Source organism: Mobula birostris, chromosome 24, assembly GCF_030028105.1.
Source record: "Mobula birostris isolate sMobBir1 chromosome 24, sMobBir1.hap1, whole genome shotgun sequence".
NCBI lineage: Eukaryota > Metazoa > Chordata > Chondrichthyes > Myliobatiformes > Myliobatidae > Mobula > Mobula birostris.
The window spans coordinates 29974538-29987109 of NC_092393.1; the positions used below are offsets into that span (position 1 = coordinate 29974538).

The window sequence follows — 12572 nt, forward strand, 5'->3', positions numbered from 1 at the left end:
GAAGTGGTGTACTCAAATACCAGTGACCACAAAGAGACCATACACCAACAAATGACCATTCCATTCTCAAGAATTGTCTCTGAACAATACAAGTGTTGCTAACACCACATTTGTGTTATATAATCACTGGAAAATATGAATTTAATAGCTGGATATGAAAGTAGGTGGATTATATTCACCCAGACAAGAGGGTAGATTGAATCACATTGACTCAATTTGGACCCATGCTCCTAAGACTTGAAATGGAGCTCAGAATGCGAGTGTATTATTGTTAAACCAACATGACATTGTTGCTGTTGCTTACAGCTTTGAAACGGATATCCAAAATATCGTCTTTGAATAAGCTAATTGATTTTATTCCTCTGATCAATATAATTTTATAATTGGGATCTGTAACACAAACAGTAATGAGTAAAAATATTGGGTATAATTAATCATTTTCCTAGGTTTTGCTGTTCAAAGAGGAATTGAAGCTGGTTGTGAGATTGATTTATACACATGAGTTTGCACATTCACTTTCATCTGTAATACAAATCCACTCTATATGTTACCAACAAATTTGTCAAGGGAAGTCTTCGGTAACAAGTTCTGAGCTTGTCAACAATGCCTGTGTCTATAAAGGAGCATGAAGTATTTTGAATCAACACAAGCAGAAGGGCATGTGAAAGTTTAGATCCCACTCAGAAACTATTGTTAGAACCAGGGTTACATTACTACAGTCTGTCATGGGCAATCACAAGATTCATCTCAATGTAGAATGCTTGGAGATTTTTAAGTTATCAGTAATGTTACTCTGGAGAATAACAAACTTGAAATGTGTAACATCTGCAAATGTTAAAACATACAGAGAGAAAAAAAATCAATATACTTATGTTTACCTATCACCTATTTAGACAATAATCACTGATGAAAATTGTACTACGTAAAGAAATCCAAAAAAAAAGCAGCATTTTCAACACAGAATCCACTATAGCTTGATATTTCCTTCTAGATGGTAGGTTTATTGAAAAAAAAATCAGTCTCTAAATGCAATACATCACCAGGAAGGTAATTTGTTAATCTCCACTGCAAGTTCCACAAGATAACTAATATTATAACTGATTTGGGAATTGCAAGGCATCTGACTGCAAGTCTCTACAAACGATTGCAAAGACTTTGTGAAGATCATCGGGGTGGCTGTACACCCAATAGAGATATTTATCAGCAGCGCTGCATACACAGGGCCCTTGGTATTGTCAGTGATCCCTCCCACCTGCCCAACCATCTCTTTGACTCCCTACCATCAGGCAGGAGGTACCATACCATTAGGACAAGAACTGTTAGGATGGGAAACAGCATTTTCCACCAGGCTGGAAGACTCCCGAGCTCTGTCTCCATGCATGAATCTCATCATAAGTATGATCATTTATGGAGTGCCAGTGGCATTATACAGTTCACTTTTTAAAAAAAACTTGTATTATAAATGCACCTAATTAGTGGTAATATTACTTTGTGTTATGTGTGTGAGTTATATGTATTGTGTTGTGCACCTTGGTCCAGAGAAATGTTGTTTCATTTGGCAGTGTACATGTGTACACTTGAACAACAATACACTGATCTTGAACCAAATATATCTGGGTTGCTCGGTAACATGTTGTACACCCTACACGTAGTTTGTCAGAGGAAGCAGTCAGAAGAATTGTAAATTAAAATTACCTCCACCCCATGTAGATCTCTTTAAAAAGAGAAAATAATTTTAAAAGACCTTCAGCAAACATGTACATTTACTGCTATGTTAAAAGAAAATAAAGGACAAGCAATGTAACAGAATTTAGTTCCACACTAAAGTTCAACTTAAATTTTCATTCAAATTTAAAGGAAGGCTAATTGATTAGGATCAACATGAAGTTCTTTTATTTAAATTGCAGATAAAGGAACAGTGAATCTAACAACGCAGAGTATTCCTTCTGGTCATATTCTATCAACTGTGCTGGTACAGTGTCACTGTGTTTCAATTCACCACTCATTTAGTTCGGTTTTAGTTATTCGCAGACATTGCACAACATGAAACAGTAGATATCATATGACCCAGTTTCAAGAAACTGGGCTGAACACCAGAAATCACTATCAAACTCTAATACTAATAAGCAATTTCACTGAGTCATCCTCTGTAGTCCAGTTACATAGGGAAGGAGAATAAGGGGGTTTTTGTTATCAACATTTAACACAACAGAAATGGTTATTCATTAAGCTATTTTTAAAACTGAAGTTCAGTGAGTTCACCCAAATTAAGTGTTTTTTTTTGGGGTAAATAAAATCCTACTCTATAGGCTCTTTGATTTGTCGTCTGTTCCCACCCAAACCCCTCCACCCACTGAGAAACTGCTATTCATCAGAAATTTCCACTTCTATGAAGAGTAGAGCATCAACATTTTATCCAATTGACAGCATTTGAGGCTGGATCCTTGAATTTAAACAGACAAGCAACATCATAAATGCTAAATAAAGCAGGAAAGACAACCAAGGCTGCTGAGATCAAAGCCAGATGCCACCTCCCCCCCCAGGTAAAATTTAGTTTTAACTGTCAGTAATAAGAAAATCTAAGATTTTAAATTGTTCTTTTGAAAATCTTACCAAATTTGAGTAATATGACAAAATCACTTGGTTAATACTATAAATAATGTAGAATAATTGTGGAGACATTGGAGATACAGTGAGAAGATTATGACTTAATGGAAATTTTAAAAATATATTTTACTGAGAGGGAAAATCACTTGTTGGTTTGAGAGTCACTGATAAAAGATCATCAATTTATAATTACCAAGGGAATATAGGAGCTTGGTTAAATTTCTTTAGCATTATTAGGAGCCCAAAATTGTTTGCCAAAATAGAAATCACTCCATGATTCAAATGAAGATTAGAAAAATAAACTGCTGTGGGAAGAGAGCAGGCTCTCAGATTTGGATTGTTGCAATAATGAACTGGCAGCTACACAAAGGGCAGAATGGATCCTTTCTCTGCTAAACATTTATAACGTGCTGCTTTCACATTTGTAGAGTAAACTTTGGTTGTAATGCAGTATTTGCAAATTTGTTGGTATAGTCACCTGGCATTAGTAGGCAACTTGATAAAAAACCACTTTAAATGCAACTTACCTGACAATTATTTTTCCAAAGCAACACACAAATCCTGGAGGAACTCAGCAGGCCAGGCAGCATCTACGGAAGAGTAAGCTGCTGACATTTCAGGCTGTGACCCTTTTTCAGGATTAAAGAAGGGTCTTCGCCTGAAACATTACTGTTTACTATTTTCCATAGATGCTACCCGACCTGCTGAGTTCCTCCAGCATTGAGTGTGTTGCTTTGGATTTCCAATGTCTGCATATTTTCTTCTGTTTAGCAATTATTTTTTCAAGCACATTTTATAAAATTAATCACGTGATATCAGTCATCATATAAGAATACTGTGAGTTGACACCTACATTAATGTGACAGATGGGAGAAGGGAACACAACATTTATACATAGATAGGATTGCTCTACTTGGTGGCATCAAAAAATGGCAACATTAAGCCTACTCTAGTTCTTGTTGATGTTCACCAGGCACTCCCACTAGCCACTTACTGCAACCATAAAACAACTGCAAACAGCTACAGAGTTTAAAGAAAGTTTGAGGCAAGTTTTATTTTGGAAGAAATACTAAGTGGTAGATGCCTGGAACACAGCACTAGGGGAAGCGGTGAAACAGATACAGGAACAATGTTAAGCATTAGGGGAACTTAGGTGGCACATGAACAAGTTTGGAATGGAAGGATATTGTGTTTAGGCAGATGAGATCAGTTTAATTTGGCATTATGATCGGCACATCAAAGGCAGAAGTTCCTGAGCTACACCACACTATGTTCCACCGCTTATAATGATAAGAGGGTGGACTAGGTTTTAGATCTATGGTACAATGAAACTTGGCTTTCAACACTAATTATTAAGTTTATGATGTGATTTTATAGATGAATTATGGAATATCTTGTTGAAGGATTAGATCAGTAAACTACACTACTGGTTATTTCAATCCCAATTTAAAAGCCACTCCTTTACTGAAAAAAATGCAATCACAGTAACTTGGATGAAGTTATTTGTCTGTTAGCTCAGAAACAACACGTAAAATCAGATATAATGCATAAAAATGAATTACCAGGGCAAGCAGAGGCAAACATTGGTAAAGCATGTTGATTTTGGCTTCTCTGGTAAAAGCGCTGAACAAATTCTCTTTGACTCTCGAGAAGACTGAAATCAGCTGCCAATATCATATTGAAGACATAATGAACCCCTGAAAAGAACAAATTGCATTGATTATCAGCAAAAAAAAAAAAAAAAAAAAAAAAAATCCTTCTACTGGAAAGTACATGGAAGTTAACTTCTACTGGAAGTATTTTTCTATCACATTGTATTCCAGCATCTTTTTTTTTTAAAAATCAGATTTATAGCAGATTTGATATTTTAACTCTCAACAAGATTTGACTGAATGTTTTCTTTCCACAGATCTGGATAGCATCCTCACTGTTAAGTAGTGCCCAAAGGGTAGCTCAAAGAAAGCATCTAACCTCAGGTGCATAGATTAATGCATGCACATTTTTCTGCCAATATAGAAATTAAACACTAAGAAACCATTTCAGTGTAACATTGATTTTATTCCAGCAACTCAAGTTCCCAAGTATATACCACAAAACCCTGCCATTAACATTGTGTACTCCACATTTTGTGTACAATTCCAAACTGATTTAAAACACTTTAGTAAACAAACAGTGATGCCAATAAGTTATCCAATCTGAGCAACATCTGATGCAGTAAGCTTGCGCCAACTCACTTATGCTCAGGGTCAGCACACTTGCATACATTACTTGAGCTTTTACAGATTTGTCTTCTCAGAGAAATTCTGCTTGAAAACGTGAGTTGAATCTAACTTTCCACTTCAAAGTTAAACAGCTTTAGTTTACATCTTTATGTCGCATATTAAAATGAAGTTTGATTAAAAATAAGACAAGCTAAATATTACTTACCGATGCTTTTCAAGAATCCAGAAAGTCTTTGGGTTACATCAGCAACATTTATACAGTGCTTAGCAGCAAAATAGGGCAGTGACTGAGGGGAAATTGAAACTACCAGCACTTTATGTTTGGACTCATCACATCTCTGTGGAAAAGAATGAACAAAAATTACTAAGATCCATTTATTATAACTGGTTAATTAACTTATGTGCATTGCAGCTAGGTGCATAGAATACTTACCGAACAAGTGAAGGCTGTGAAAGGCAAAATCCAGGATGAGGTTTTCAGTAATTGTGCCAAAGAGTCAAACGGCAAAGGAAGGAGCCAATCAGCCCACTTCACTCATTGTGCCCAATTACACTAATCCCATTTGCCCACATAGGACTGTATCCCTCAATAAATTGTCCATCTCAGTGCATATTAAACATGGTTGGGATACAGATATTTTACAGGAAGTCATCAGCATGGATCCTCAAGACAATGCCAATTTGAATACAACATTATGTATCTAATTTGATTGGGGCTGAGCAGTCGAGGAAGAAACCGGCAAGGGACAGAGATATGCCTGTATCAGTCATGTCCAACATAACGAGAACTGGCAAAAATTATGTTTGTAAAAAGTGTTGTTTGTATGCTCTCTATGCAATAAATTTGGGGGATACAGTAAATGCCCTTGATACTCACAGCAGAGTATTGGGGGGGAAAAAATCTACTAGGTGTCCTTATTCAGATTTGAGTCCAATGAATCTGCCACTGACTGAAGCGAATACAAACTGGACCAGGCCCACATGCAGTCAAACAACCTGGCAATTTTGCAAACTTCCTTCAGGGAAGAGTTTAAGTGCTGGAATTCTCTTCAAGCAAGAGCAAAAAAAAAAAAAAAAAAATCAATCCAGCAAAGTAAATTGATGTTTATGCTTACTGCATGCACTGAGAAGTTAAAGAGAGCTTACTACATTCAGTGACATTACTTGACTACACAATTGCTTGATGGAAACCCTTCAACACCCTGGCAAGTGCAATAGTCAAGTTTTCCTGATGAACAGGTGAGAAACACATTCACTAGATTTCCATTTGAGATGAAAACGAAGCTCCATACATCAGTTTAATAAAAAGAAAACAAATAGTTATTTCCTAACATTGCAAGGCATTGAGTCACTGAGATTTTACAAATACTTCCTTGTATGTAGTAACATGAGAATAGCTGACATCTATTCATTATAAAGTGAATCCTTTTAACTTGACTTGTAAGAATTACTTAATTGCTTCTTCCAGATTTTAATGAGGAAATGCTCACGAATTCTATTTGCATTATGTAGTACTGTACAAATGTTTTAGGCACATAAATATAGCTAGGGTGCTTAAGACTTTTGCATAGTATAGTAGTAATTTTATTATTGCACTGTACTGCTGCCATAAGAAAATTAAATTTTAATTACATGTGAGTGATGATCATTCTGTAATGATCAGTAAACCAATTGTTTAGAATCAAATGATCTTGCCTGGTGTCTCAGAGCTGGGTGTGTCTGCACTCATTCGCAACCCCCCCGGGCCACTTGTCCTACATCCCTCCTGCAGTTCTCCACCCTCACCATTCCCAACATCTTCTGTTCCCGCTAGATTTACAAACTCGCTCTCCACTCCACGTTGACAAATGCTGCACTGTGCCAAAGCCTTGGTCACCCTAGCTATATGTGCCTATCCGTATATTACCCTGCGAAAGTACTTCTACAAAGTGTTGCTGGGGAAGGAGTTACAGAACTTTGATTGACCAATTATGAGAAAAAATGTAAAACAGGGACCTGCATGAGGGAGTACCATCCAGCAATTTCCCCATTCTTTAAGACAGCATTCATAGGTTTCAACTGAGTTGACATTTGAGCAGGCTGAAATGCTGAAGCAGCCTTGGTAATGAGTGGAGTACCATTGGCTTTAACGCTGTTGGTCCAGTTGAGAGACTATACTATGTTTTACTTAATAGGTATCTTTTAATATCTTGTCTACCTCAGGAGAGACAACTGGCCTATATTAAGAATGTATCCCTACTTGCCTGGCACTTCCAAAATTACCTTCTCTCCTTTCACCAGCCAGCTCCCCCTCACCGCACCCCCATCTCCTGTCCCCAACCACCGGGCCGCGGACTGGTACCGGGCCACAGAGCATGTGCTACCGGGCCGTGAGGAAACCATACGAGTCAGTTGCACCTTTCCTCATTCCCTGTCATGCACTGCTAAACTTGAACATAGGGTTGCCAACTGTCCCGTATTTGCCAGGACATCCCGTATATTGGGCTAACTTGGTTTGTCCCATATTTCCTCCGCTAAGGTAGAGCGTCCCTATGAAACCTTTCGTGCTGAAATGGCGTGAAGCGAAGAAGCAATTATCATTATTTTATATGGGAAAAATTTTTGCGCATTCCCAGACCCAAAAAAACCCTAACAAATCATACCAAATAACACAAAGCCGAAAATAAATAACACTAACATATAGTAAAAGCAGGAATGATAATGATAAATACACAGCCTATATAAAGTAGAAATAATGTATGTACAGTATAGTCGGGAAGATGAAGGCAAAACCGATTTGTGGGGGGGGGGGGGGGGGAGAGAACAACCGGCACGTACGCGCATATCACATGCACACGTCACGCGCCCGCGCAAGGCTTCATAGTAGTCTTTCCTGGGGTAAAGTGTCCCAGGATTTGACTGCTACATTTGTCCGTTATTTGGGAGTGAGAAAGCTGGCAACCCTAGCTGTAAAAGACATGTTGATGTGCGTTTAACCCTATTTGAACACCCCTCCCCCCACCGGGTCGGCCGGTCCGCAAGAATATTGTCAATATTAAACCGGTCCGCGGTGCAAGAGAGGTTGGGGACCCCTGCTATTGAAAGTGAATATTCTGAAAGGCCTGACTTTGTAAACACAGAATCAATTCATTGTGTTAGCCTGTAGCAAGTCATCCAGCCTCACACTTTGCTTGCAGCTACAGGTTGTGTAGTGCTGGATAAAGGCTGCCACATACTCAGGGGTGGGGTTCTGCATCTTTTGCAATAGTCATTTTATCACTGGAAGGAAGAGGTCAGGATAACCTCCACCTACATGAGAAATAATTTGACAGCATTGTTTAGACAGCTGTCAAAATGTTACTGAAATGCTTCTAATTATTTCACTCCTTATAAAAACCCAAGCTATTTTTAAAAAATCCTAACATACCAAAAAAAAAATCTAGAGAAGCTGTTACATATTGCAGACATATCTGCAGCCAGTTTCCACTAAATTCTTTGCCTATACCATATGTAACCAGATCCAACCAGAATTCCCAGGTTAGTGCTGGACAATCTATACAACTTCATGCTTCACTGCTGTACTCCATAAAGGGACGAGCAAACAAGTCTTAGCATCACACATTTTCAGGTATTTATAAAAATCTGCATGTGTGAAAACTCCCAACATTACTGGTAACTGTTCAGGGAAATAGCAATATTTCTGCACAATATCTGTTTGGTATACTGTCAACTGGCATAAATTAAATGCTTGATATTCTGGGACTTCAAGAGCTTTGCCCTGCTAACTTTTTTTTTTAGGCATCCATTAGTCTCAAGAGACCATGGATTTGCGCCTTGGAAGGTATCCATGGAGCAGGCCTGGGCAAGATTGTATGGAAGACCAGCAGCTTCCCATGCTGCAAGTCTCTCCTCTCCATGCCACCGGTGTTGTCCAAGGGAAGGGCATTAGGACCCATACAGCTTGGCACCGGTGTCATCACAAAGCAATGTGTGGTAAAGTGCCTTGCTCAAGGACACACGCTGCCTCAGCCAAGGCTCGAACTAGCGACCTTCAAATCACTAGACGAATGCCTTAACCACTTGGCCATGTGCCAACCCTGCTAACTAATACATCACTAAACTATCACTACTTTTCCTATACACAATATACTATAAGCTCAAATATTTACTGTTACCAATTTATGTTCAAGTTATAAATAAACTACATGATCTATTTTATACACTGCAAATTTACAATTACATATTCTGTACCTGACATGATATCATCTGTGATTTGAGCACAATCAATACAATGCACTTATATTTAACGCAAAATTATCTGTATAGCATGACAACAAACAAATTTCCAACATTCAAACAATTATAGGCCATCTTTGACACAACCACATCAATTCATTACATACTGGCCCACAACCATCAATATTTGAAAGTCATTGATCTTGGAACAATCACTTCAAGTCAACTAAATTGGATAGAAACATTCAAGTGGCTTTTAAGACAATTAATTTCTGAGCTTAATGGTTTGCACCATCAAAATAAAAATGGAGCTGAAATGCCAGCAATGGAGATTTTACTTTGGATGACACTCAGATACTATTCCACTCTAATAATTATCATATTTAATTGACATCTTTGCCTGCCGAAGTAAAGAGTACAAAGTGAGCCTCATGGTACATCAGCACAGCTGGATGACTTCAGTATTTTTCATTATGACACCCCACAACACATGCCAGCACCTAACTTTGAAATAAGTCTTTTTTGTAACCTGAACCAGAGAGGTTCAACCTGGACAGCTAATTACAGCTGTGTTCTAAAGTACAATTGCCCGTCACATTTTGATAGTGGCAAGATGTGGCACATATTTTTGTGCAGGCAACGATATTAAACGCCACCACTTTAAGTGAAAAGCCACCAAACATACAGGCACCATCACAAAGGAAATGTGAACCATATGCTTTGCACTTCAATGGCATATACTTCAAATGTACAAGCACTCTTTTGATATACACCTGTTATACTATTCTCTATTTCAGGTTTTTGAAGCTTCTAACTACTGGGGTGTACTGGTATATTAACAATACTAAGCAGGCTCACTTTATCATTTAATGGGCATTGGTTACTTCCTAAAAGGAAATGTTATCAGCTGATCAAGAAATCAATTTGCTAAGCTCTTCAATACCCTTTCAAGAACTCTTGCTTATAAAGTTACACAAGCCTAGGATTTTTCATTGCAGAAATAATCGTTTGACTCAATTCACCCTTAAATATTTGGATTCATACTTCACAACCATTTGCAATCAATATCATGGCTATCAGAGCTGCATTGCTAATAGAACTGCTGCCTCCAATTCTCCAATGTGAATCCATTCCTGAATTCAGGCGATATTTTAATGGAGTTCATATAATCTCTCTGTGATACCATGGGCTTTCTCAAAGTGCTGTAGTTTCTTCTTATATGCCAATGATGTGTGGTTTCAGGTTATCGGTTGTGCCTAATACAAGAGGCAGAATCTAGATCAACTTGATGGGGGGGGGGGGGGAGAAAAACATGGGTGCTTAATGGTCAGCCTACACTTGAAGGACCAAAGGGTCTGGTTTTTTGCTGTACAACTCTGGTATAGACATTTGAAAGCATAAGCTGGAACATGCTAGAGTACAGGATATAGGATAAATGTCCTAAGTTTAATCCCCCCCCCCCCAACAATTTCATCCCCAACTGACTTTAGAAGTATGAAATGATTGGAAGACAACAGCAACAGGCAAACCATATTTTGGCCATTTATCTCCTCCACCAATGACAAAAAGAAAAACAAATTAGGTTGAATTCATGACAAATAAAGGGATGGTGTGGGGGGGGGGGGGAGGGAGGAGAGATGGTGTTGCCTGAGAAAATTAACAGAAAATCTTGTTGCAAAAAAGTTATAAACTTCCAGGCCTAAGCAAGACCCCACAAGTGAGACCTCAGCAGTTTGTTGCTCCTTTTCTGTACCTCAGAGAGACATAAATTTCCTCTATTAAAATGTCCTTCGAATATAGGTTCCAGCTGTAACTTTTGTTGCTAGTTTAAAATGTGTTTACGGTGTAAATCGCATAGTTACATGAGGCGCACAAGGAATATCCTGGGAAATCCCATTCATGCAAAGCGAACAAAAACTGAAAAAAAATCTGGTAGTTTGTGGCTCCATATGACCAAACGGCAACGACACTAACAATAGGTGCATCTTAAGAACAAAATTCTGGCCCAGTTTTACAGCAATTTACAGAAAGCATGAATTTAATGGCCTTTGTCTTCCCCATACAGTGTATTTTACCTGATTGAGGTCAAGCACAGTTAAAAACTCCTGGTATTGCTGGGCAATCCGCGAACCTTCCGTGGGCGTCACGCAATTTTCACAAGCCAGGCAGTCAGTAAGGAATATTTTTGCATTCGCCAACTTATGAAATTCGCTTTCCTTTGAAAGAATAAAAACAAACATTTAGTAAGCACGAATCAAACATTTACCATTGAAGTATTTTTCTCCCCCACCCCCCCGCTCGGTGTGTTACCTCGTCTATATCACTGGTGCTTGAGCTTTTCCTGTCGATGACCAGACGTTCGTTTTCGTCATTTATCCGTTTTTTACTACATTCCTGGATTAAAACATCAGCCGTTGTCAATAACAACACTCAGCTTGCTAGAAACCACATGCCTACGCATTGTTACAATGCACATATAGGGAAGGAATAACATTTTAAAAACTAACCAAGGACAAAGGATTTTTATTTACCTTCTTAGTGCATTTGTCACACTTCATGTCGAGGGAATGACGTTCGCCTTCCTCTCCCCCTTTCTACTAGAATGCGTACAGTTACGGTTCTACCACCCTGGCGACACAAAGAGACTGTTTTGAAGTTGAGAAGAACGCAATCGGGAGTTCGCTCCCGAGGCTCGACGCTGTCTGCGGGATGTTTCAGGACGAGCCTCTCGCTTACACACACACACACCGGGCCAGCGGCTACAGTCTCGCCGATAACCCCCAGGGATAATCAAGGCCATTTTCAAAATGAAACCACAGCTAACTACATTCAAGCAGTCCATACCAATGACACTCCCGTCCGTGGTAACAACCATTCTTCGGGCACTTACGAACTATTCCAATAGACAGCCTAACACACACACACACACACAAAATCCTGGAGCACCACAGCAGGTCAGGCAGCATGCATGAGGAGGAATAAAGAGCGGACTTTTTCGGGCCGAGACCCCTCATCAGGACTCGGCCGTCGCCTCAGACAGCCTACGCCGTTTATTACCAGACAACAACCAGCAGACAAACGCCAAGGATTAAGGACTTCTCCCGCATATCAAGCAGGGTTCGCTTCCAGTCTCATGCTCCTCTCGTGGACGGGACCCCCCCTTCCCCGAGAGCGGTGTCACTCCGCCCGGCACAGGATCACCCTGAGCCAGTCTGCCGCAGGAACGCCCCGCAGACACACTAGAACCGCCTCCTCGCTCAACGACATTACGAACCTGACACACCGCACGTATCTGGGAACAGTACACATGTGGGGGCTCATCTGCTCCAACATCCTCCACTACTGACTTCACCCCTTCTGCACCCGAAAAACAATAATTTTTTTTTAAAAAACAGTTTGAATTTAGAGCTTTGTTTCACTTTCATTCAGTTCGTAGAAACAAACGAGTTCAAACTAAAGCGCCCGAACTATTTACTATTTATTTTAAAGCCCAATTTCCTACAAAAGTAACACTTCCAATCCCAACTC

The 12572-nt window shown here is 39.3% G+C and overlaps 1 protein-coding gene across 2 annotated transcripts in view; it reads right to left on the reverse strand.

The window, feature by feature from the left end:
* narf (nuclear prelamin A recognition factor) overlaps nucleotides 1-12572 on the reverse strand; it is a 28961-nt gene that overhangs the window by 16253 nt on the left and 136 nt on the right. The window contains exons 1-6 of one of the 2 annotated variants that reach the window (XM_072242647.1): nucleotides 12102-12344; nucleotides 11576-11672; nucleotides 11355-11438; nucleotides 11120-11260; nucleotides 5035-5167; nucleotides 4170-4304 (exon numbers count right to left, since the gene is read on the reverse strand). In XM_072242647.1, the coding sequence (XP_072098748.1) occupies nucleotides 4170-4304; nucleotides 5035-5167; nucleotides 11120-11260; nucleotides 11355-11438; nucleotides 11576-11602 (520 nt within the window). In that variant the 5' untranslated portion in view covers nucleotides 11603-11672; nucleotides 12102-12344. Of the gene's footprint in view, nucleotides 1-4169; nucleotides 4305-5034; nucleotides 5168-11119; nucleotides 11261-11354; nucleotides 11439-11575; nucleotides 11673-12101; nucleotides 12345-12572 lie in introns of those variants that run through there. The other variant, XM_072242646.1, reaches the window with a different exon arrangement.